The 27424-nt window shown below is 32.5% G+C and overlaps 1 protein-coding gene across 1 annotated transcript in view; it reads right to left on the bottom strand.

The window, feature by feature from the left end:
- LOC124361301 (ankycorbin-like) overlaps positions 1–20908 on the bottom strand; it is a 51069-nt gene extending 30161 nt beyond the window's left edge. Inside the window, 9 exon segments of the mRNA XM_046815347.1 lie at positions 1–494; positions 2830–3104; positions 6623–6740; positions 7810–7929; positions 8422–8511; positions 11790–11941; positions 15194–15395; positions 18257–18430; positions 20279–20908. Of these exon segments, the coding sequence (XP_046671303.1) occupies positions 1–494; positions 2830–3104; positions 6623–6740; positions 7810–7929; positions 8422–8511; positions 11790–11941; positions 15194–15395; positions 18257–18430; positions 20279–20677 (2024 nt within the window). The 5' untranslated portion in view covers positions 20678–20908.
- Between the last annotated feature and the right edge of the window lie 6516 nt (positions 20909–27424).

Raw genomic sequence — 27424 nt, 5'->3', positions numbered from 1 at the left:
CCTTCGTCTAGTAACTCAAGTGAATGGGACTCATGAAAAACATTCCGCTTGACGACAGTCCCTATTAAAGATTCCTCTTCTAGGCTGTCTAATGACTGAGACTGTATCTGGTTGTTATTAGTTTTAGAATTTAAGGAATAGCCACTGCTATATTGTTCACTGTTTAGCCTCTCACAAGATTGACAGCTTTCTACACCACAGCATTTGGAGCACTCATCCAGATTATCTAAGGAATATGATTCCCTAATACCTTCCTTACTTTCCTTCATTGTTTCATCAAATGTCTCTGCTCCATCTTCTGAAGGATTATCATTTCTTTCCGAATCATCACTTTTAGATTTTACCTGACCTGTGTCATGAATGGGAGAAACAGAACCTTCTGTTAATAAATTATTGTTTACCACACCAGTGACTAAAGCTGTATGGTTTGATTCCCATATCTCTTCTGTTTCTTTCAGTTTCTCTCCTCTTCCTAAAGTTTCATTCAGTGCTACCTGCAAAAAAAGACGCTTTTAATTTTCTAGAATCAGAATAGTTTTATTATCTTAATAAATTTACATTAATGTGCAACACGATTACAATAAACAGGTAATTCATAAAATATAACAAAAACACTACAAATTTAACTTAATCATAAAATTTATACCAAATGATTAAATACTGTTTTGCATTGTTCTCAATCAGCAAATTAATTTTAATAGTTTATTGCCACTTCATTTACATCACAACACTTGTTTTCTGCAATGTAATTGTTTACAACCTGTAAAATAATTGATGGACCATAAACTGTAAGCTTCATTATATTACAGAGTTTATAAAGGCAAGAAACATTAAGCCAGCCGACACCCATTGTCATATATGAGAAATTTACTGAGAAAATGAAAGTGTGAAACTTTGCTGTGTAATTCAAAACAAAAGGATAGAAAAATTATATCAAGGAATTGTGTTGCTTCATGAGAACAACCAGCTGATAGTCTTCCAAAAAAGTGTGAGGTAGACAAACGAAATATAAATAATTCAATTGGGAGCAAGCAGTTTCATCACTCATGATACAATCCAAACTTAACATTCTCTGACGTAAAGGAAACAGGACACAACCACACACACATACACACGCACACACGCACACGCACACACACGCACGCACAGCAGGGGTTTTGCTGTGTGTGGGGAATCTCAGACTATTTCATATTCCTATTATAGCCCATTATGTGTAACAAGAATTTTGAAAGCGGTGATAATGTGAAAGACTCTGGAGACAATCGCAAATACAAGGATAAGGGGCTCAAAATTATCCTGGATCTAAATAAACAATTCTTAAAATGGCAATTAAACCAAATCTAAAGAAGCAGCGTTATCAAACATTTTCACAAAAAACAAATTTTCAAACAAATCACAAATGTGTGATAACCGCAGGCAGATACATAATACTAGTACTTTGGAATAGTGGAGACATTTCAGACAGCAAATGTACAGTTAAACCTTTGAATGCCAAGAGCCAATAAGATCAGCCCACTGGTATTTCTGAAAAGTACAGAGGAGCGACTAAATCAGCTTTTCAAATATTTATTAAAAATTTATCTGTTACTAATTTTTTTTTTTTTTTTTATATATATATAAAGGGGAAGCCGATCTCCTTTTATGCCTTATTCTGCCTGTCCTCATGGGCCACTGGCCTGTGCGAGGATCTTATCAAACAGAATAAAGGGGAGAGTCCATATAGTACAAGGTCGATGGTACTGATAAAAAGTGCAACGGTCACAAACAGGATTCGAACCTGCGCTATCTCTAGCTCAGACTCAAGTCCAACGTCTTAGACCACTCGGCCATCGGCACTCCCGAGCCATATGGTATTGTACTTAGCCTTATTTTATACATAATAAATCAAATAAAAATAGATTAGCTATCTTGATTTGATATGTTACATCTGGCAATTGCCAAATATGAGTGTAATCTTCAACATTTTACACTATTCTAAAAGAAGTATTACACATACTTACTTTTCTGAAACTTTGCCATCTATATTTGTTCCATATGTAAATAAGTTGAATATAAAAATGTAAAAATTTAAGTTTTGATTATGTTATATTTTTATTTAAGAATTTCAACAATTTTATCATTTAAATAAATACTATAAGATATAGCATTCTTTTCCCCCTACACAATGAAACAAAAATTATCCCCTTATGTTGATTTTTGAAAAATTTATTAACTATTTGGCAGTACACTACATAAACACAAAAGAATGCTTGGTATTTTGAGAGAGGTAATCTGTCATAAATGCCTGGCACTGAATTGAAGGAGCTCTTAAAATTTCTGCCTCTATTATTTATCATGTTCAAGTTGTCTGAATATGTTGGGAATATTCCAAAAAAGTACACATATACATATGTATATAGACTCATCAAACTTGTCATGGAGTTTCATGCAAATGATGCCATACCAACTAATTTGTAGAACATTGAACTGTAAATCCGACTGGCAAATAATTTACTGGACATAACATGGCTAAGGTGGGTATAGCTGACACAACCTCTTTTAGTCAGCTAAAGCAGCTTAATTGGCCTTTTCTAAGTAATCTTGAGAAATCATCAGCTATTACAACAATTGACTTTTTAATCCAATATATTTGTCAAAACAACATCACTTGCTGGGAATTCCTAGAGTGTTTCTGCTATTCAAATCAATAATTCACTTAGTAATCAAATCGTGAAACAAATACTGTGGTTATGAATTACAAAGCTCGCCAATAAAATTTAAGTATACAAGACATTTTTCTAAAGGAGTGTTATACCTAAAGGTATCATGTTTCTCACAAGATTGACTTGCCTTGTTGGTTTCCATGATCTCACTGTCGGTGAGGTCAAGTGAAGGAGTCCTCTCGAGAGTGATGCGACTGCGACGGTCTGGGGTGATGATCAGCTCTGGAATGTGAGGCAGACTGGAGTCAGGAGTCAGGATGAACTCTGGCAAGGGCAAGTTGGACTCAAGACTACTGTCTGGGAAGTCTGGAGGTGGAGGAAGGCTACGATCCAAGGGCAAACTGTCATCACTATCCCACTCTGTGTCCGACCCAGCTTTCACAGGCTCTACTTCCACTATATCTGCCAAATTTTTAAACAATTTTATTTTATAACATGCACTGCTTTGATTACGTACAGTTCTTTTAATAAAATTTACATCATATAATCATACCATTTATTTTATTCCATGTCATTGTTTCACTTTACATTCTACATCCACAGTTGTAGTCTTACAACTTACTGACAAGTAAAGTTAAAAAACCACCTCTGTAAACAAAATTGTTTTACTGATTTTACTTAAGCACCACATTACATAATTATTATGTTATAACCAGCACTCTGGTTAACCTTATAGCCTACTAAGTGTCAGACTCTGAAGGAGTAAAACTTCAAGATTCCGTTAAAGAGACTTTAAGAGACATTGAACGAATAAAGAATAGTAAATATATCAATAAATTATGAGTTCCTAAGCCACAAGTAGCAGAGCAGAAACAACCTTAGAGTGTTTGGTGTTGAGGAAACTGTGGGAGAAAGCACAGACCAACTGATCATTGACATTTTTAAAAACAACTTGAATGTCAATGTGTCAGTTGAAGACACTGATAGATCTCATTGTGTTAGGAGAGCACAAGATCCCAGACCCAATAGCAAAGTCAAGTACTGCCCTATAATAGTTAAATTTTTAGCTACTACAGACGCAGAGAGGTCTTCAGCAATAAGAGCAAGCTCAAATGTACAACTTTCTCTGTAAGGAGATCTGAACCCTCACCGCCTCCAACTGCTGCAGAAAGTTGTGTGTGAAAGTGTGTGACCAAAAAAATATTGACTGTAGATGGACGAATTAACAGGATCTCTGATAACACTCAGGGCAAACTGCTTCGTAATTTTAACCCAAGAACTGACACCTAAATTACCTCTATTGGCAGGCCACTTTTCCAGGTTTTGCGAGGGTATTTTATAAAAATCATAAGAAATACTAGAAGTTATTTGATTATGCAATGTCATATATCATTTTATCATTTTTGCATTAAAATCTGTATTTTTACTAAGCATACGTTTATAAGTAAAACTTTTTTTGTTTTATTTTTTGAAATTTTTTATTTATTTGTTTATGGGGATGGGACCAGAAATGGTATATTTGTACTAAATAGAATCCAAAATATAAAAATTATTTATAAATGTCTCTAGTTTCAGAAAATATAGCTTGGTAGACTTATTTATAAGTTTTTATTTTTATATTGATAAAACTTGCAACAGAGCATTTTTTATCTTGTCATTACCCTGGCAACATACAATATTACAACAATAATAGTTATTCCCTACATGAAAAAGCATTATATCACATCAAGAGTTAGCAATAACATATCATTTATCAATGACGAGTATAAGTACAAAATTATGAAGTATAACTCATTATATTTATGAACCTGGAAAGCATAAATTTTCTTACATGTTTAAATTTTCTTTATATCTTCAAATTTAAAAGCAATATTCAAATTGTTTTCTCATTTGAAGAAATAACATTTTATTTATCCACTAAACAAATCCTGTATTGTGAGAACACATATGCTGATTGTTACAAAAATGTACAATTATAAACATAGTTTCGGTTGGGGCACTGAAATCTTACATTATGCCTAATCAGATTCACCACAGCTGGCTATTCAACAAGCTCAAGCAGTCTCAAAATTACAGCGTAAAATTTATTTTTAGTGTGAGGTGCCAAGATCATGTGATAAAACTCATATTAACAACTATGTACATAATAATATCGTATCAAGATAAAACACTTTTAACCTGTTGACGAGTGTAGCAAAACATACCCAAATGAGTGCGCACGGCATTTGCCGTTTGGTCCCGTATGAGGAGGCACGGCATTTTCCGTTACAGACTAATGACTGTCAATTCGTTCTCACTGACTTACTGTGATGTCTAGCGGAGATTTTTGGAACTTTTCAGTTGTTCCTAATAGTGTCTCTGTACAGCGTTGCTAGTCCTGTATCGTGGTGGCACCTGGTGATAACTTAAAAAACTATTTTACGGAGGCGGAACACAAGACCCACTACGCCTCCAAGGTCGCCATTTTATAAGGCCACTCCCCCAGAATAACCCAAAGAAGCGAAAACTACTCAGCAGTGCTATGTGTGCATGCAAACACACTACTCGAACTGGACAAAGAAGAAAAGAAACCAGCTATGAATGTTCAATATGTGACGTCGCCCTTTGTATATATCCTTTTTTTGAACATTATCACATATTAGCAAAGTTTTAAAACGAGGATATTGCTTTTAACAATCTATAATGTATTTTTATATACATTTAAACTATAATATACAAGTTTATTAACATTTAACAGTTTTTTTTTGTTTTACTCCCCAACAGTCTGCCACTGGTCAATGAGTCACTCAGTACGGACCGTCATAGGTGCACGGCAAATGCTGTGCGCACTCGCCAACAGGTTAAGACATCTGAATATTCTCATAATCTGATACACTTGTGAACTTCATATCCTATATTTATATACAAAAGCGCAGGGTTTAGCGCAGTTGTTAGGGAGCCGTTTCTGTGGGATCATTTGGTAATGTTGGGATGACCGGACTTGGCAGTGGCTTTGGTGTTGGGGCTTATACCTGCATGTGAGTGCGTATAAGTTTCAGTTATTACCTGAATTTTTGTGTTTTGAAGTGTTTTATTTACAACCAGTATTGTTAGGACTTAACTATATTAAACAACTGCTGATCAATTAATTGTTTTAAAATAGTGAAACAAATTTCCAAATATCTGCAAAAAAACATCATTTTTTTATACAATTACATTGGCCTGAATATTTATGTCAAAGATACAATACTGACAAAATAATTTATTTATACCGGATGTTCCATATTTTTGTGCATTTAGAAGCGATCTTGGATACAAGGTAGACGGGATAAGAGATACAGCAAAGATGAATTGAACAGTTGTGCATAATAACCAACCAATTAATGTGGTTAAGTTAATTATTACTGCGTCGTTGACTTGCTACTGTAGAAAAACCATTATTAGTAAAACAAAACTAAAAATCTGAAATCAAATACTGCCTTGTTAGTGCCTATAATAAAACACTTTTTACATACAATCTGCATGAAATTTCTTCTAGTTTTTAAACATTATAATGAAAAGATTTCAAGATCAGCAAGCAGAAAGTGTAGGGTTAGAGTACATTTTTTAATGCAATGACTCACTTTTAATTAATGAAAAGAAAGGAAACTTCTTATTGATTTAAAAAAAGACCATATGTGTTAAACTTTTCTTGATGGTTTCATCAAATAATAGATCATAATAGATTTGTATGGTTGTTGGAGGGAAATTTTTATTCTACTATTCGGTTGCTTGGTAAACCTAACTGATATTTCACTGCACACAATATTGAAATCTGCTGTTTCACCGAATTACCAATACCAATTTACCAATAATTAACATAACCACATTGATTTGTTGGTCTTGTCATTAGGCACAACTTTGTCCATTATCTCTTATAGTTTCAAAGATCCTTTCAGTGTGCATAAGATTTGGAACACACCCCTTGAACACTGATTGGTAAATTGATTGACTGGACTCACTATTGGTTGCAGAAGGCAAGAAGGACATGTCTTCACTCTCGTGACCATTCCCATTCTCAACAAAACTTTCTCTGTGAGATTCTAGGGTTCCAAGAGCCATTAAACTCCGACGTCTAACCTGAACAGAACATTACACTTGTGAAATCACTGAACAATGGTTTATTATCAAAATTTTAAAAATAATAGAAATATTACGTTACACACGACAACTTTACTGTTTTTAATTACTTACAGAGCTCCTACACACATCTACTTACTGCTCCATTCATGTACTAAACAAATTTTTAATAAACTTTTTAATACTTTGAGCGCAAATCCCGTACGATATTGTGACTGACATTTTCTACTGAATATCAGTATTTTTAAAGGTTCTCCTTACTCTGTGATCTCTTTTGCAATGAAAGTTACACAACACACCACTAGATTGTGCACAATGTGTTGAATTAGTTTATTGACAAAGCAGAAGATAGCTTGATTTGCGCAATCTCATTATGCAAAAATAGTGCTAAAAACAAACTATAATGTGTAATACATTTGTACATCATTATCAATGGACAGTTACTATGTTGAAATGAGACATTGTAAATATGTCTAGTTTAGTAATACAACATGTGTAAACTTAACATTCCTCTTAGTCCAGTATCTGGAATCTGGTGCTGTCACAGACTTGACTCAATGGAATCTTAAGTCATGTTCTCTGAAGAGATCCAAAATATTTGGTGCAAAGAAGCTCAAAACGAACTCTATACATTGTTTCAAAATCAGAGACAACTAGTTTACAAAACAAAGTGTACTCTAGGTGAAGAGGTATTCTCATTGTCTAGTTATTATATTATGTTATTATTACCAGGTGCATAATTGTTGTATGATGTTGATCACTAACAACGTCAAGCATATTATAAAGGGGTGTGTAACTCGGGCCCACCACACAACGTGTAGTAATTACCACTTTTTAACTTACTCGCCAATATAACTTTATTCAAATAGCAATCCTAAATGTAACGACAACATAGATTTTAAGTTCTTACCTACCTTGAGAGATACTTCAACAGTTTCTTTTATTTCTCGTAACAATGGGTAAATTCGATACACCCTATTTTTCAGTATAAAAAAACAACAAACAATCAAACTTTACAATTCTACTGTTTTAACGTGACATAACAATGACTAAGACAGGCTCTAACTACCTGGGTTTGGTCGATCATGCCTGCCTGAATGATCTCCCAGCTGCGTGGAGGGTTGAGGGGAGGGGGGGTCACACAGGATCGGGGGGATTCTTGTGCTTCTTCTTCCACCACGTAAACATTCTGCAACCGTTATACCTACTTAGACCAGCTCATATCAACTATTCCTCTAGAAATTTAAGTAATTTAGTTTTTAAATATCTTTTTGTGAGCTGGCCAATAATAAATTGACCAGATCTTATTTTACAAGATCTGATCGGCGATAATAATAATATATCATGAAATTGTATTTTGCATGATTTTTAGATTACTTTATTGTTTTAACTAAAACTGCACACGTTTCTATCCTTACAGTTATGGTATTATTTACAACACAGAATAATGCATTATTTCAAGATAAAGATAGCTTCAGCGACATTGAACTTGTGGATGCAGTGGCACATGTACTTGGAGAGACATTAGCAGGGCACTATAAACAGGCGAGATCAGGTACCACCTTGAAATGAGGACTAGCTAGTAACAACCTATGTTAATGATACCAGGCCATTATATTTCATTGGTGGTAAGTACATGAAATCTAATACAGCTAAAGCAAGTACAAATTGAATCACTTACATATGGAGGAGACTTTATTGCTGACTTGATGATCTGAGTGTCTCCATCATTTTCAACTTGTTCTCTTTCTTCAGACAAAACAACAACATCCTAAAAAAACAAAGTTATATAAGTCAATAATGCTGATTCATTTGCCAAAACATTAAACTTTACCAATCCAAAGTAGTCCTATTTCAAACTTTAGTGCTCTAATTTCGTTATTTGTATATATGAAAATAGAGCACTCTGAATAAGATGGTATTTTGAGAGGTGTGAAAATATTTATGTTGTTTTTTTTAGTTCTTATTGTTAGAGTTGTAACCGTAAATGATGTTTCAATTATCTGTAGACTACATTCATTTTTTTAAGAACAAAAAGCAAATTACCTATCAACATTTTTTTTGGTACCTATGGTATTTTTATAAACAAAAGTACAGTTTTTTAAATATATTTAACAAAGTAAGATGTTTCTTGCGTTACAACCACACACACAACACAGCACCAGATGGGTTCGGTGTGCATCTATCACTACATACAACACAATCTTTTTTTTTTGAATTTTCTCATTTTGCATCTTTAAATGAGTTTTAATATGAATCTATATTTGCAGACAAAAACAAACATTGCTACATTAAAACACAAATTAAACACAAATATCTGAGGTATTCATAAGTTTTTTTAATCCAAGCAAAGTGAACCCCCCTATCTATTAGGATATATGCAAATACTTGTTAATAATACAGCAGGCAGTTAAATATCCATGGCAAAACAGCTCCAACAAGGATAGGAAAAAGTAAACGGTTCAATTAATTCCTTTATTTCAGGATTATCACTTGGTCTGAGCTTACAAAATTCTAATGGAAGATATTAATAATGCTATTCACAAAGCTATATAAAAAAATATCAGTGCTAAACTAATGGCTCACTTCTAGTAACTTAGGATTATTATTGTTAGACAGTTTTTTATTAAAAATATTTCCTCTTATTTTTTATTTTGGAAGTCGGCACGCATACGCATTGCGCTGTTTCACCCGCCACTCTAATAATTACTACAAAACAGTTCTTACTTTCTAGATGATCCTCGTACTTTTTATAATAAAACTTTTGAATTATAAAACATATCCACTGCCTTCAACAACTTCGAATTATAATACATGTCTGGTGCTTTTAACACTAACACGGCTCTACACCTTTGCATTGAAGCCTACTCATTACTTGTAAATTTGTATACATTTAAAACATTTATTACATACATATAACAACCTTTTTATTTATTACATACATACATATAACCTGGTGCTGATACATGTATAAATGTATCAGCACCAGGTTTGAAACTCTTAAATTTCACTAGTAATTTTTGGTGTTTTCTCTAAGTTTTATAAACTTTTTTATTCTTAAGTTTTGGATTTGAAAAATATTTTTACATAACCTTTTTAATATTTTTATTTAGCCTTTTTACTTAGACATAATTTATACAGTAATATGAAAGACGCCAGCAATGTAGTAAGAACTTATTTACAGATTAAAAAATCTGTAAAGTGATATTTTTATTTTTATTAATTGATACAAAATAAAATTTGATCACTCAAAAATGTTTTTTTTTTGTAGAAAATTAAACTTTTTATGCAAATATAGTAAATTTAATTATATTAGGAACTTTAAAAAATTATTTTTGAAAAGCTTTATGGCAAAAAAATTGTGTTTACATCTTTTTGTGTATTTAAAGTTCCTCCACCCATTAAGTATTCTGTCGACTATGAAATAAGTTATTTGTTTTCTTAGTACTAAACATTTAAAAGCAGTTGAAATTTATTTTCACAATTGAGTGTATAGACAAACATTATGAGTGGCGGAAAGGCACGTGAATGAGCAATATCTTTAAAAGATGACTGTACGAATGTTCATGATGATGTGGACAATCCTTGGGGATCATTAAAAATTTGGTGCAGAAAGTGAATGAAGAAGTTAAAATGATAAGACTTGAACGTGTTCATGATGTGAACAGAGTCAAACCGCTGAAGAAAATCACAATCATCACTGTACTAGACACTACTCCCAAAGCCCAAAGATTTTCAGCAGCTGAAGATCTCTTTGCTTGCTTAAATCAAACCACAGCGTGCACTTCATAAATGACAGAATAACTAGTAATGATGGTGGTGTATGAGCAATACTGTGTTCAGAACTACCAATATTTAAATGTAAGTCGAAAGCCATTCATTTTGGAATACACCTTGTAATGTATTTCATTATAATGGGTGAGGTGAATAAAAACCTAGTCACTAATGGTTAGCATCTAATGCTTAGTCCTAGAGAACTAAGTGAATAATCAAGTGCTAGATCTACCTAGGTACTAGGTGTAGCAGTTAGTTGATAGGCTTAGCTGCAACTAGAGTGAATTAAATTAAAATTTCTTTCATAGAACATGGAACTCAAGAATTTAGGGTTGCCCATACCTATGCCGGGCTCTTCCACACTGTTAGAATCTGAGCCTCCTTAAAATTCTTTTGCAAGTGTAGTATCCTAGGATTGCAGAATTAGATTTTTTAAATTAATTGTATCCACATATCTGCACAAACAACAACCAAAATAATTTAATCAAATTTTTAAAATACGCATATGGCCTGCATCAGTTTTTGCCTACTATGTCAAGTTAGTTTCATTTTTTAACGCTGATATAATTTGGGGCAAGTGTTTTGCAATATAGGTTACTGCAAATAATGCCAGTTATGAGTCCTGTCAATTATTTTATTCATTACATATTTCACAGTTTTGCATGCAGTACTTCTGTGGATACCATCTTCAGCACTGCCTGACTGGAATCTGGGATCCACAACAAATCTCAGGAAGATTTCATTTGCATCCTCAGTGAAAGAGCATCACCATTTGTATCATTTTCATTTTGTTATTTCCCGAAGCAAAGAGTACTGTTTCCGCTGATGTAACTGTAAAAACTAAAGAACAACTAAACAGCTAGCAAGCCTTGAACCAGACTTAACAATTCCTTAGCAGTTGTAACCTCAAAGGTTAACAGTTTCTTTTAATTCACTTTGTTTCCAAGCAGTAACTGAGTCTGGAGCAACTTAGCTTTAGCTACAACTATGCCTACTCACAGCTAGCCCATTTTAATAGCAAAAATCATAGTAGTTGCATTGAAAAACCTTAGTTCTTGCAAGTGTTAGGTTTTATTCACTTCACGAACATAGGCATTGATGTAAGCATTTACAAAAAGGAATACAATTAGATAAAGCTGAAATAAAAAAAAATGTGGCTGTTCTTAAAAATACTGGTTTTCTAAATAAATGGTTGATTTGTAGTATACATATCAGTGGTTAAAAATAATATATTTTCTTAAAACTTAGAGATAATGTTTTGATTTAACTACAGACCTCTGACTGGCTATTATCCATATCAACAGTATTGGAAATCATGACTATTTCAACATTTGTTACAGGCAAGTCTGGAGCATTTTGAGGCACTTTTAACTCTATCGCCAACTGTTCATGTCCGCCAATCATTGCATAGTCCTCAGCTGTCCAACCTGAAAACAGATCTTACTGAGTCTTTGACACTTTAAATTGAGGATGTGTCAATACCATGCACTTTTCATACCAACCCTGCTAAAGTTAAAAATAATATTCCCATTTAAATTATTAAACTGCTTAAATTATTTTAAAAAACTGAGTGACTGCACTCTTCAATTGTGCTTATATTATAAGATTTTGTCAGTACTTGAATATTAATGTAGATCCCACCAAAATTGTTACTGTAAAATATAAAATTACCCATACTGTTAGTCATTTATTAAAACTGATGTGTAAGATCATATTTTATTACTTAATTTTACACTAGATCAAACTAAAGTATAGCATACAATAACACATCCAGTTATGTTATATAATGCAAAGACCATCCATGCATTATAAACAAAAGAAAAGATAAAAAAACTCATTGTCTTTGAGATTAAAGAATTAAGAAAGATTTATGGCCTGACACAGGTTTTTGTTGTTTGAAGAATTAACCACAACAGTGAAATAAAAGATCTTTAAAGAGACAATTATTTGGTAGCACTTGTGACGACAAGAATGATAAGCAGGAAAAGTACTGTGGAGATAACAAAGATTATTTTAAAAAGAAATGGTATTTGGTAAGCTACAAGAGAACACTAACAACCGAATGCAGTCGGGATAAGGCAGAATCAGACATTTATCAAATGGGAGCAAGCATGAAGGAGGCATAGAATAAAAGATGGAGGGCAATTTTCTAACTAATTCCTCTGGGACTAATACTATATTCTGACCACTTGAATACACCATATTGTTTTGTAGTAAGAAAGAATTGTTGTAGTTATATATCTATCATAGTTTTGCCATTTTATATCTTCAATGCAAAGAAGAACTTTGAAACGTTTTATACAATCTTAATGTCACTAATGTTAGTTAATTTTTAAAAGATAAGTAATATTTTTTTAAAGATAATAATATGCCGACATCAAAATATGTCAATATACTGAGACAAGTTAATAAATTGGTCTACTTCACCTACGGTTAAAATGGTTGGGGCTCCAAAAATTACTGGTAAGCCTAAACTGACCGAGGCGGCTCTTCCTCTAGCCGCTTTGAGTGAAAAAGGTTTAAACAACACAAGACTTTGTAACCGAACTAAAATTGAGAGACGATATTTCATATATCCTTCATTCGTCACATCAGAAGATTAATTTATGAATTTCAAAAGGTGTTGATTCAGAAATCACAACTTTACTTAATATATAGATATATTCACAGGAGGAACATTTTATCCACTAGCCTTCAATCGTAAAAACTAGGCTTTGGGGTAATATTCAATAACTTATGTAGAAATATTAAGGATTCTAGAAAAAGTGATATCATAGACCAATAGATATAGGCTGATTTGGTATATAAAAATCTACCTAACAGATTCACAGTTCACACATTTTTCTTTTAAGCAATTTTCTCCTCGACAAGAGAAGGAGAAGTGCCACTTATTCCTCCGGCAACATCTTCCCAAATTTAAGTAAATAAATGACCTTCTTCAGTAACTAGTTTCAGTAAATAATACTCTTATTAATAAACAATTTTATCAAGAGAATCTAAATTTCACATTAAGAAATTGGGTCACTGATTTAGTTAATTTAAATGTATATTCTCCTTTGACGGTCTACAAACACACAGATACATACAAAACTTCTCAAACTGATGGGTAGATCCCTTATTTCGAATCAATAAATAAAAAAAGGTGCCTCCATTCCTACCATACCCATCCTTTAAACCTCATCTTTATGGTAGCTGGACAAAATATCTGTAATATTTAAGTGCATAGAGTTTTAATGTTTCCTATTTTCCAAAGAAAACCAACCACATACCAAATTTCATCCAAATCTGAGCATTATGTTTACTTTACCTAACAATATGCAAGGGATGGGCATGCACATAAGGATAAATAATCATTTTACTATTTTTTTTATTTATTTTTTATTAAAACACATAATAGTAAATTACAAATAACTGTATCACTTTTTTTGGGGTTTTCAACCACAAACATGATAAAACATTTTAATAATATAAACCTTTACCTCAATCTGTCAATTCTCATAAAAGTTAAGGATTTAACCGTAAAACATTTCTTTGACAACAATGTTTTCATTGTTGCTGCGCAAAAGTAATATTAAAATGTTTTAATAGACTGTACCTGTTAAATTACTTGACCACTGATATATATTTTTGGACCTGACCATCAAGTTAAAAATAAAATCATAATAAATCTGTGAAAAGCATTATAACTATATGGTAAAATAAAAAAAATCTCTGAACTGTTTTCTATATTCAAGCAGAAGTTTACTGAAGCAATTCCTTTTCATGCACCAGTTGTCAGCACACTGTTGAAAGCATAAGACTTTATGATACATCTTTCCATTACTGCTATTGAAGAAAATGTTTTTGATAATGGTATATTTTATTCTTCATATTTTGAAATGTTTTCACTAAAGCAGCTTAATTATTCCTTTTGTGTTAAAGCAGCTTGCCAAATCCCATTTTGTGTTTAGCTTGATAAACCACCTTCAGTGAACTTAGCTGGAGAGAGCATTTACAGAATATAGCAGAAAAGTGGTATAAGTATATTTTTGAAGGTTGCACAACTTCAAAGATGACCATAGGAGCATATATCCTCCAATCCCGTCGCAGATCACGGGGTTCAAGCTTGCGAAATTGTGTACACACACAAACATAGTCAAATAATTACTAATGCTGTTGCTTCTGCACTGTAATTTCTTGGATTGTGACACTTTAATATTAAAATAGAAGAGCTTCTTATTAAAGAATTGAATATGTATGGTTATTTAGCATAGTTTTGAACTAAAAGCAGTTAAAATAAACAAAGTCCAGGTATATATTCAACAAGGCTGATTAAGATAGCAAATCAAGAAAATTGCAATAGGTGGTTAAGACATGGTTTTTCCTTTACAGGCCTCATGTAATACATAACTCCAAAAATTACATTACTAAAACCTGACAAATAAACATATCCATTTTTAGAAACAACTGTCAACTGGCATTAATGGAAAGAAGCATCAGGTGATTGGCATTTCTCTTGCAGTGCTGCCAACTGAAAGGAAAGTAATCTCCCTTTCAACCTAACTCTGCTTGAATATAGGCTTTCAAAACAGTGGCTAAGTTTTCTTCATTTATTCTTTCATTTACTGATCAGAAGTCCGATCAGTTGGTAAAGATCTTTTCTCCTCATCATTAGCAGTATAAAGAATATTGTACTATACCATTGTTATCACATGCATCAAGGTGAGCACCATGCTTGAGAAGCAGGGACACAATGGAACTCTGACCGACCCTGGCAGCAAGCATGAGAGGTGTACGGTTTTCTCTGTCCACCACATTAACGTGAGCTCCAGCCTGCAGTAACAACTCCACAAGCTCTCTGTGTTCTTGCTCCACAGCTATGTGCAACGCCATCTCTCCAGACTAATACATAACAACTTATGTCCAATATTGTTCTGTTCCCAGATTACTACATGCCTAGTGATAAGCCAATATTAAAGCCCATAAATACAATAGTAATACATTTTTAATATACCATTATTCCAACAAGCCAGTAAACAGTTTCACTAACTTATCTCTCCAATTCCAGTGAAACCACGATTTTTGTATTGATACTAAGTTTACTATTTATATAAACAACTATAATTCAACTATAATTGGTTGCAGAAGGCAAGAAGGATATGTATTCACACTCGTAACCATTCCCATTCTCAACAAAACTTTCTCTGTGAGATGTAGGGTTCCAAGTGCCATTAAACTTTGACGTCTTGCCTGAACAGAACATTTTACTTGTGAAATCACTGAACAATGGCTTATTATCAAAATTTCAAAAATAATATAAATATTACGTTACACACAACAACTTTACTATTTTTATTTACTTACAGAGCTCCTACACACATCTAATTATTGCTCCCTTTTTAAATGTACAAAGATTTAAATTTATAACTGAAATCTCTGAGCTTTGATTATGCCAACAAAATTTAATTTCATCTGAATGTGATACTCTACAAAACCATATTTAATACTGTACTTTTGTGTTAAATTATTAAAAGTGGAAGAATTTCAGAATGGTAAATGAAATAAAAGGCAAGTTACCACCTAGCTGGCACAAACTTCCTTTGTTACATTGTTTCTAAATCTATGTTTGTATAAAACATAAAAACAATCAAAGTGCTCACAACTAGTTTTAGATAAGTTTCTAAAATCTGCCTACTAGTAATCATCATCTTGTCTGAACTTAAAGAAAAGATTAGGTAATCTATGTGTACCATGACACAACAAAAAACAAACCTCATCTACAATTATAATAAATTGAGCATTCTTATAACCTTTTATGTATAAAATATATATTTTACACATATTTAATATTAATGTTTCCAATTAGATGAATGTGAAAACAATAAATGTTTTAAAACATACATTTATTGTTTCCACATTCATTGGAAGTTAACCATGAAAATAGTTTGATAAGTGTTATAACTTTATAATATTATACTTTAAATCATTTTAAGCAATAACAAAAACATCTGTAACTTCCATTACACATTTAATCATACTTTACAAAGTAAGTAGTGATATTATCAATAAGTTTATGGATTAAAATAACATTTCTAACATAGGTAGCAAATATAACGTGCCAAGATTTCCAAACACCAATGGAAAAATCATTTTTGTCAGCAGAGGTTACCTCAGACTTCAGTAACATTCATTAAACAATAATTGTTTATATTATTATTAAACTACTGTACTTTAATTTCCATTGTGGGTCTGACGATATTTCTTAGAAAATGAAAATAAAAATTGTATAAATTGAGTGTATGTTTTTAAATTAATTAATGAATTCTTATAAGAAAGGAGCTTTTACAATATATCAATTAAACAATCAAATAATCTTTCTTTCCTTTTATTTTCATTACCTACATCATCTGTAGGCTATGTTCACTTTTTACAAAAGTCTAGAGAAGGAGAATATTTCTCGTATTAGGATTGAAGAAGGAAAATGAATTAATTAAATATTAAACCAAATAGAGAAAAAATACAGGGTGTTTGAAAAAGTATGGGTACGGCTTAATATTTTAAAAACCATAGGAGATAACATCTATAAACTTTGCACAGTGTCGTATGGCTATGAAAACTATTTTCCCTTGCTATTACCATGACATGCCAACCATGGGGGGACGGCCCACAGAGGAAAACATGGAAATCTTAAATTGAAGCATGGGTCGAGTGATACCTCATTTGAAAGAGCTCACTTAGTAGAGTTGAATTCCGCAAACCGCATCTCAAAAGGTTTATCCAATCAGAAATGGCGGGTTGTTTTAGGTACACATTGTGAAGTATATTATGCGCTGCCATTTCTGACTGGATCGTCGTATTCTGATGCGGTAGGCGGCATTTCACTCTACTAACCAATGTGTTTTCACTGACTTTTTTTAATTAGAAAATTATGTCATAAATTTATAACACAATAAATAAAACACAATAAATACCGATGTTTTTTTAGTTTTATTTATTGTGTTATAAATTTATGACATAATTTTCTAATTAAAAAAAGTCAGTGAAAACACATTGGTTAGTAGAGTGAAACGCCGCCTACCGCATCAGAATACGACGATCCAGTCAGAAATGGCAGCGCATAATGTACTTCACAATGTGTACCTAAAACAACCCGCCATTTCTGATTGGATAAACCTTTTGAGATGCGGTTTGCGGAATTCAACTCTACTAAGTGAGCTCTTTCAAATGAGTTATCACTCGACCCATGCTACAATTTAAGATTGCCATGTTTTCCTCTGTGGGCCGTCCCCCCATGGTTGGCATGTCATGGTAATAGCAAGGGAAAATAGTTTACATAGCCATACGACACTGTGCAAAGTTTATAGATGTTATCTCCTATGGTTTTTAAAATATTAAGCCGTACCCATACTTTTCAAACACCCTGTATATAACATCCATTACAAATGGATTGACTGTAATAAATATCAATGAACAATTTTTAGAAATTTAATTAAAACTGAATAGTATTCACTATTAAGTAATTAACATGTACACTTTAGTCGAGAAACTTAATTATGGGGTATAAAGAACTGCTCTAGGATGGTCTGAGTGAGTACCACCAGAGTCGATGAGTTTTATAAAACACAAACAATTCAATGAACAAAATTTATTCACATGTCCTGCAGTAGCATACTTTCACAGCCCTTCAAGTATAGGCCTCTGTGCCCCTTTGTAGTAAAAGTGTAAATAATATGTGCAATTAATGTTAAAATAATTATACTTACATTATTTGCACAATCACAGTTAGTTCCGTATTTTAACAACATAGACATAATGTTAAAGAATCCTTGCTTGGCAGTAATGTGAAGTGCAGTATTGCCATTGTTATCAGTAACAGAAATGTTGACTCCTCGTTCTACTAACACACCAACACACTCCTTAACACCACATTCAACTGCCTGCAAAATACATAAGATACATTTAAATCAAAGTTTTAAAATAGGCATACTTTATTACTTCAAGAAATAATTTATTCTGAACACAAAACTAGACTAATAAACATTTGATAATTACCATTGACAAAACCAAAAAAATAAACATCTTATTAAAAAGAAAGAAAAGAATTTTTAAATAGTTAGGACATAATACACTAATTGTAACAATAATGCAAAGGATTGGATAGCTGGCTGTTGACACCAATAGTCAATTCCAGCAAACAGCTCCTTGGACATTCAAGGGTGGAAAAGTTAGATGGTAGTAATAATTAGTAAATCAGACTATGCAGCTAAATTAGCCTATAAATAACATAAGCCTCAAACTGATTAGAGCTCAGACATTCATTTATCCACTTTGAACTTCAGATAAACATCAGCTAATGTTAACATTCTGTCGTTATAGTACAATAAGTGTTTTTAACATAATTAATTTGCACTACTTTACTTCTCTACTATTGTTCATTACAAGGTAACAGTGGTCTAATAGCCATACGACACACAATGTTCTCACTGCTCACAAGTGACTTTTTGTAGGTAAATAGTGTTTATCAAAAATATGTTTTATTTTGTAAATAAATATATATGTGTCAAAGAATTTTATTCATCGTAAAAGCACACACATGCTGTATACAAGTGTGAAGTATCAACAGAAAAAAAATACAATTTCAACAAAACACATTTTATATTTTATTAAGTAAAAAATTGGATCTGGGTAATTATTCAATTTTATAATTCATTTTAAAATATAACATAAAATACATAGGTACTTCTTTCGGGTAGGTTGCGAATGTTGCTTTGCGAAGTCTTAACAATTTGCAAAGTAAAGCCAAAAATGGGTAGAGTATGATAAGCGGCCCCAGCTTTTTTTATTGATATATTCCTCTATTATTTATGAGATTGTAACTGTGTATCTTAAACTAATTACTTTAATTTCATACATGAATGTTATTATGAATAGGCCTATAGATACGTTGACATCGATTGATAGTAATATTCAATATACGAATATTATGTATCGATGTTATACTAGTCAATATAAAATCAGGGTCCACTTATCACACCCTGCCTCCAAAAACAACTCATCGTTGTGAAGGAGAAACATTATTGCAGGGTTACACATATCAATAAAGAAAACTTCTAACTTTTATAGTACCTATAAATGTGTAGCCTATAAAGCCTAGTCCATAGTGAATACGGGGGGACATTAATAAGCAGTTATTCAATTGCTAGTATCGATTCGATATACAGTATTATCCAACTTAAAAATCATAAAAAATAAGAGTTATAATAAATTACCGTAACAAGAAGTATCTCGTACATAACAATTTTTAAAACATAAATTTTACAATAACATTACAAAATAACAAAACCAACTATGATTTATAACTTGTCCAGCATGATATTAATAAGTAACAGCTTTTGTGAAATGGAGGAAAGAATTCTCCTCATATGTTACCAGAATCCAAACCCACATGTTAAAGCCACTTAAACAAATCTTGTCACTTGTGAAAAATATCTTACATATTGTCCTCATATCCATCGCCAATTACTATAAGTAATAAATTGAAATCATATGCCAAGTTAAATAAATCGTAATATCGAATTATCCTACGGATAAAAACAATCAAACCATTCAATAATAGCAATCGAATAACGAGTGTAGGCCACTTATTGAAGTCTACCAGTGAATAAAGGTATTTCATGTTTTGATTTTAAATGCTATATATATCCTCCGTTTGGCATACTGATTTTAATATCCTACAATATGGACAAAGTTTCTACAGATTATATATTAATTTACTTTCTCTTTACCTTTAAAAATGGTGTCATGCCATCATTGTCATTTATATCAGCAACAGCCTTATTGTTAAGTAGAAAGCAAACTACATGTGCATGCCCTTGTGCTGCAGCCAAGTGTAATGGTGTTCGATTGCATTCATCGACTGCATTAATATCAAACTTTTTTAGGTGCAATTTGACTTTTTCCAAATTGCCTTGCCACGCTGATTTGTGTAATTTTGTCATGGATTTATCCTTTCCACTTAAATCCACATCATACCCATAACCAGTTTGTAATCCAATAATATGCTCGTCTTCACTTGGCACCTTTTGGCCTAACGGATTTGTTATTTCCACACATATATTACTGTTGACTACTCTATCTTTTCTTTCGTCCCGTCTTCCTTTCACAAAATTAAGCACTCTCTTCATCACTGCAAAGACTTGTATTATAATTTAATATCGGGGTGTCTAAATTCCTACACAAAATGCAAGAACATTCACAACTCCCATTGCATGGCGGAAAATCAATAAATGACAAGGAAGTTGTCATGCGTACATAACCAGTCGTCTGCAGTATTTAAAACATTAGTTTCCATTATTAAAAACGTATGAATTCGTATGATTGATAATATATATAATTAAAAACAACTACTGTGTCTTAATCGAGAACTAGAATTATAAATTAACCTAATATTCCTTTTTAAAAATATTATCAACTGTCAAGTAACCCGCCAACGTCAAAGAGTAAAAATTGTAATGAACAACGATTATGTTTTACTCTATGGTACGTATTTGTATATTATTGTGTATAATATTCCATTATTTTGTAAAATAAATTCTTCAAGACATAGATTGTTTATGACAAAACTAATTATAGAGTATATTATACGTAACTTTAGTATTATGATGGCACGGAATATTTAGGTTAAAGATGTAATATCCTGCAGCTGTTGGTTGATGGGAAGTTAACTAACTGTGGTTGTAAAATGTAGTTCTACTTTTCTAAACAACGTCTATTCTAATAAGAGTATCAGAGCTGCCAGTATCAACCAAGGCATCTGTTTGTACTCCATTCAAATCAATTGTAATTGTAGATTTGGAGAATGGAGGAAGGAAAGCTGCACAAGTAGGTGGTTTATGAAATGCATGAGATGAAGAAGGTTTTAAAGATATAGGTTTTTTTAAACCGATTTATTTTTCTAGATCTAAAGACTTTAATAAAATGTCGTTTTTTTGCCACATATCCTACAGGTGGCTTCAATTGCAAGATATTTCACCAGAGAATAACGTTTTTTTAGCGACAAATGTGACATTGCTAAGATAGCGTGCTTGTTATAGCCCAATGTTGTTAGAGCTAACTCTTACATACGTAACATACTCCGAATATGAATTATTCTTCCTTTAAGTACACAACTCACAGCAGAATATAAATTATTAAGAGATTCTGATTGAGTTTGTGCCAATTCTAAGTCTCAAGCTAATATTAAACGTCTCTTCCAAATATAGTGTTTTCAATTCCAAAACTTTGCCTAATATTAGAATAAATTAATCCTCTAATGAATTTATCACGAATATAATTTATTCTTATGATTTAAAAAAGACAACTTGCGTAAAATTACATGGTTTACTTAGTTCTTTAGATGCCATTAAGTATTTATTGACTGTCTAACCTGGATTTTTTACGAATAGCTAACATGTGCCAGAAGAAAATAATGTTTTCGGGCAAACATACTAGCCTTTAAAATAGTGACTGCTTCATTAAAAGTGTAATTACTTCAGATGTGTGCCTGAGACAAACGCTCTAAAGACCAGATACTTATAGATTTGAGAACAGGAAACAGTCGTCAAGCGACTCATGGCATAAGATTAAAAGCCTTGAAATAGGAAAACAACGTATTTCGCAGTCAGTTCTTATAGCTCTGAATGAGTTGAACCAATACTTTACATCAGTCAGTTTCAGTCAGTTGTTTCAGTGAAGACAAAGTGGAAACTACTTACAACATCTTCAAATTCTAGGGAGACAGCAGTGTGTAAACTTTGAGGCCATGACTTCGGAATGGGAAATTCTTATTTGTGGGCTGCTACAGGTATCTTTTTCTTGGTCCACGTAATGTACGTGAACTACATTCATTCTGTACATATACACAGCTCATACCACATGTATTTTGATGACCGGCAAATCCATTCATACTTTAAAATTGGCTCCATTAATGAGTGTATCACCAGAAACAATAATGGCATTAAAACATCGCTATGTGGTCCGAAAATCATGGCCTGAGACTAAACCATACAAAAACGAAACCAGTTATTTGTTACTCTAGTTTACGAAAGTCAAAAAACTTCAATACTTTTGAAACGTTAACTGTAAATGGTAACACTTTGCCGTACTACGACGAGGTGGAAGATTATGGTTTGACTATAAACTCGACTTTGACTGCGGCCAACGCTGTTTGAGCATCTATTCACTCACTTAAACGTTTACGATTTATATCAAGTTGCTCTTGATTAATTCACTTGTACTTTCACATTTCAATTACTGTAACTCCGTCATCAATGATATGGCTGTAGTACTTAGTGAGAAGCTGCAAAGAACTCAAAACTATTGTATACGTTACGTTTACGATGTGGGACGGGAGCAGCACACCACACCGTACTACGAGAGTCGAATATTTAAAAATTAAAAGATCAAAGATCTATTAAAATTCTAAAACTAGTTAATTCAATATTACGATGTGGTTTTCCAAGATATTTTTCTGAATATTTTAAATCTTTGTCTAATGTAGGTGTAAGAATCAGTCGCCTTGGCATATTCTGTAATGTGTCGTACATATACCTCCAAGAATAGGACGTAATTGCTTTACATAAGCATTTTTTAGATTATAGAAGAGCAAGAATTGTTATTGTCCTCAGTGATGTCTTGTTATAAATGTGTAGAAGTAGTCTCATATTGTCTCGTCTAGTTGGTTTCATTTCTTGTAGGCAAACACAGCGTGATTCAATTTGCCGCTTTTTAAGAGATGCTTGTGACATATGGGAATTGAAGAATATATATATATATATATATCAAAACTGTATAAGTAAAAAAGTATTATAATTGACGGTCTAGGTAGTATTTTAACACTTTTACATAGTAGGCATGGTATAAAGGAGATAAGTTATTGTAAATTATCTTTTACCTTGATGTGGATTTAGATTAAAAGGATGTACAGACGTGAGCTATGGGATTAAACATGAGATAAGTAAATTAATCTCAACAATCTTATATTATTTGCGGAGTCGGAGTGAAATCTTAAGCCAACTTTAAAATAGGAAAAACAAGTAATGAAAGGATTAGTTTATTTCCATAAAGATTTTACAATGTATACAGGAACAGAAAAGATGCAAGAAATAATTATTATTAATTTAAAGGGACAAACAAAGGTAACTAAAGAGGTTTCTTATAGTACATTCTTATCTTATCTGCCTGAGGGAAAGTTGCTGAAAGGAAATGGGTCTACATAGGCAATTATTCCAAAAAGGATGAGTTTTAACTGTTATTGTTTGGATTAATCAATTAAAGCCACAACCCCAACTATATGCAGCCAATGCCAATGTATGTCTTGAGTAAATGTGATGGAGTGTGCCTTGTCGCGGGTGGGTGGGGGGCAGTGGAGAGGTAGCGGTCAAAACCGCCCATAGTTGGTCGCTATCAGTGACTCGACCTCTGGTACAGTTAAATTAAAAATTATGTTATTTATGTGTGTTTTTTTAATACAAAATTGCAGGCGCAGAAAAATATTGGTCACGTTTAAATTCAAAGAAATATTTCGATATAACATTTGAGGGATGTAGTAGCAATAAAATTAGTTGTTGAGATCGATTTACTCACTCTGAGAGATCGAATTCCAGTGCTATTTGAATAGCGTGTATTATGTGAATGTGACACTAGAGAAAAGAAGTTATTATATTTAAAAAAAAAATAAAAAGTAAGAGATTGTTGATATAAAGTTGTCTTATGGTAAATATTTGAATTTCTCTGAATAGAGTGTCAGTTGGGAATACCGGAGTTTTTAAAATCCAATTTTTAAATAGTTTTGTGAACAATATTGAGTGGTTCAATATCGTTTTGTATACACCACCCCAAGCGATTATTCCAAAAGAGAGACGCGATTGGACATACGCGTAGTACGCCAGTCTGACCTCTCGCCTCCCTAGAACATCACGCAGCTGATTAATGCAAATATATGTTTACGGAGGTTCTCTTTTATTAATTTTATGTGCTCTGTCCATTTTAATCGGCAGTCAAATGTGACACCTAGGTATTTGTAACTACTCATTTTCTATAGACCTACGTCTAGATGTAGTGTCAAGATAATCGTCACAGCTGTGCATAATAAGATCTTGGAGAAAAGAATATGTTTTTTAAACATCAAGAGTGGCATAAATTTAGTTTTCTGAATGTTTGAAGAAAGAAAATTTTGATCAAACCATTTTATTTAGCATATGGAGATCTTCCAAAGCTTTTATTTGAGTTTCTGCCCAAGTGTTTGAACGAACAAATATAAGAGTGTCATCTGCAAATAAGAAAATTTTACTCATTAAGTTCAATTTGGAGACGTTATTAATGTATATTAAAAAGAAAATTACCCCCAGAGTACTGCCCTTAGTTAGTACGCCGTAGTTAACAGGAAGGGATTCGCTATCAGCCCCACAAATGGTCACATACTGTTTCCTATTATTCAGATAAGTTTGAATCCATAAAAGGGCCCTGCCACGCATCTCTATCGCCTCCAACTTAACTAATAATTTATCTTTGTGGACAGAATCAAAAGCTTTTTTAAATCTAAGAAAATTAGCCTAGCACGGTCATTACATGAGATGGCGTAATTGATTTCTTTATTAGCTTCAAATAAGGCATCTGAAATATTTTTGTCCCATCGAAATCCATACTGACACTCACTAAGTATAGAAAATAAAGATGGTATACAAATAACATTCTAGTGAAAGTTACCTCTTAAAAAAGTGCAGTATTAGTGGTGTTTTAATCAACTAATAATTCACAACATACTCACAACATTGTAACTAAGAGCTGTAAGTTTGTTCCATATATAAAAAAAAAACAGAAATTACTTACCAGGAACTTTAAAAAAACATAAAAGCTATAACTTCATGTACAAGTCAAGAAAACTATTTAAGGCTTAATTCAAAATATTAATAACTAAATTATCAAAGCAACTATTTTTTTCTCTTAAGTCTTTAAACTAATTTACTCTAAACACAAACACTCAATTTTTACATAAATTATTACTCTTCAAGTTTTTCACAAATATGACAATTGACTAGTGACGTCATATATGACAACTCATAAGTTCCAACACGCCATTTCCTCCAACTCACCAACATTAGTGGAGGTATTCAGTTTGCTAAGCTAAGTGTGCCACATCTGAGTGTGATTGACCTGACACCTGCTGTCTCAACAGTTTTGACCTATGTTAGAGATGTAGCCTCGAAAATTGTTTTATAATAAATAACATAATATGAATAAACTTTTAACACTTTTAAACTTTTAATTTCTTATACGATGTACATTTCGGAATCATTGATTCCATCTTCAGGTACAAAATTTTGTACCTGAAGATGAAATCAATGATTCCGAAATGTACATCGTATAAGAAAATAAAAGTTTAAAAGTGTTAAAAGTTTATTCATATTATGTTATTAGTTTTGACCTAGGTGCACCACCAGCTGATAGAGCAATTCTGGTAGCAATTGCTGTCCAGAGCAATTCTGGATAGAGCATTCTGATAGAGCAACGCATAATTGACAACTTCTATCCAAAAGACAATAGGAACCAGTCAAACCAGGCTTAAAAAACTGTCCATTGTTATATAAATTCTGACAATAGGAACCAGTCAAACCAGGCTTAAAAACTTTCCTTTCTTTTACAAGCAGCCAAAATCATTAAAACTAACTTAATTTATCAGCCAGACACTCAATAATTTGACTGACAAAACAGCCAAAGTCATTAAAACTGATTTATATTTTAACAACCGCTGACCACTAAGTTTATTAATTGACTGACAAGCTGTAAAGTAATAACACTTTCATACCTGCTATATCTGTATCAAAATAACTACCAAATTTGAGAAAGGAGATAAGGTATTTGCTACAGTTACAAGGATACCCTTACTGGCCAGGAGTAATTATTATTGAAGATGTAATAAGCAATGCTAATCCAGAGAAATCTTTAAAATATCATATCAAGTTTTTGGTAGCCACAACCTTGCCATAATCAAGGCCAGTGATGTATGCTCTTACGAGAAAATTAAATCAGAGTACGGCAGATCAAAAACAGATAACTTTCGAAACAAGAAATTCAACTCTGCATTAAAAGAAGCTGAACAAATTGTTTCACTCTGCAAGAGCTTCATATCTAAGTTAATGAAATTACTGAAAGGATTGATAATTATGACAAGATTGATTACATTGATTTAGAGACATCCTTACTCTTGCTGACGCGGCGGGCAACGCACTGCTAGCAGATAACATTAAACTTAAACAAAATCTGCAAAGCTTACAAGAAGAAAACACGGACTTGTTAATAGAACTTGAATAGAGCAAACACAACATTAGTTCATACCTCGAAATTTAAGATAAATTAAAGGAAAAAGACGAGATTATCAAAATATTGACCGACAAGAACAATAAGCTACTCTAGAAAAACTATTATATTATGAAGAGAGAAGAACAAGAACAGATATTAAAAGAGGATTTAACCCAACAGTCGGAACTTGAAACTAAAATCTTACTAGATAAAATTGGTCAACTTAAAAATAAATTAAATAATCACATTAAATCAAGCGATAAAACTGCAAAATTCGTTGAAATTAAGAAAGTGAAGAAAAGTTAAAAGAGGATCTCTGAACCCTAAGACCTCTCTACAAGAAGAACTACAAATATACTCTCCGGGCACCACAAAGATGGTTCCAAATACAAATCAATCGCGGACATCTGAAACAAGGCAAACTTATAACCAAACACAGGAGGAAATTTTGAGAAAACGCTGACAAACTCAACCTACTCAGCACCAAGAACTGTAACCAAGAGATCTGTAACCAAAACTTGAAAATACCAGGAGTAACTTGTTTAGCGTTTCCTTACAAAATGCAAAAGCTGCTAAACAATGAAAAACTCCCA

Source organism: Homalodisca vitripennis, chromosome 4, assembly GCF_021130785.1.
Source record: "Homalodisca vitripennis isolate AUS2020 chromosome 4, UT_GWSS_2.1, whole genome shotgun sequence".
NCBI classification, from domain to species: Eukaryota; Metazoa; Arthropoda; class Insecta; order Hemiptera; family Cicadellidae; genus Homalodisca; species Homalodisca vitripennis.
The sequence above is the reverse complement of the archived record's forward strand: the minus strand, read 5'-3'. Positions and strand labels throughout refer to the sequence as shown.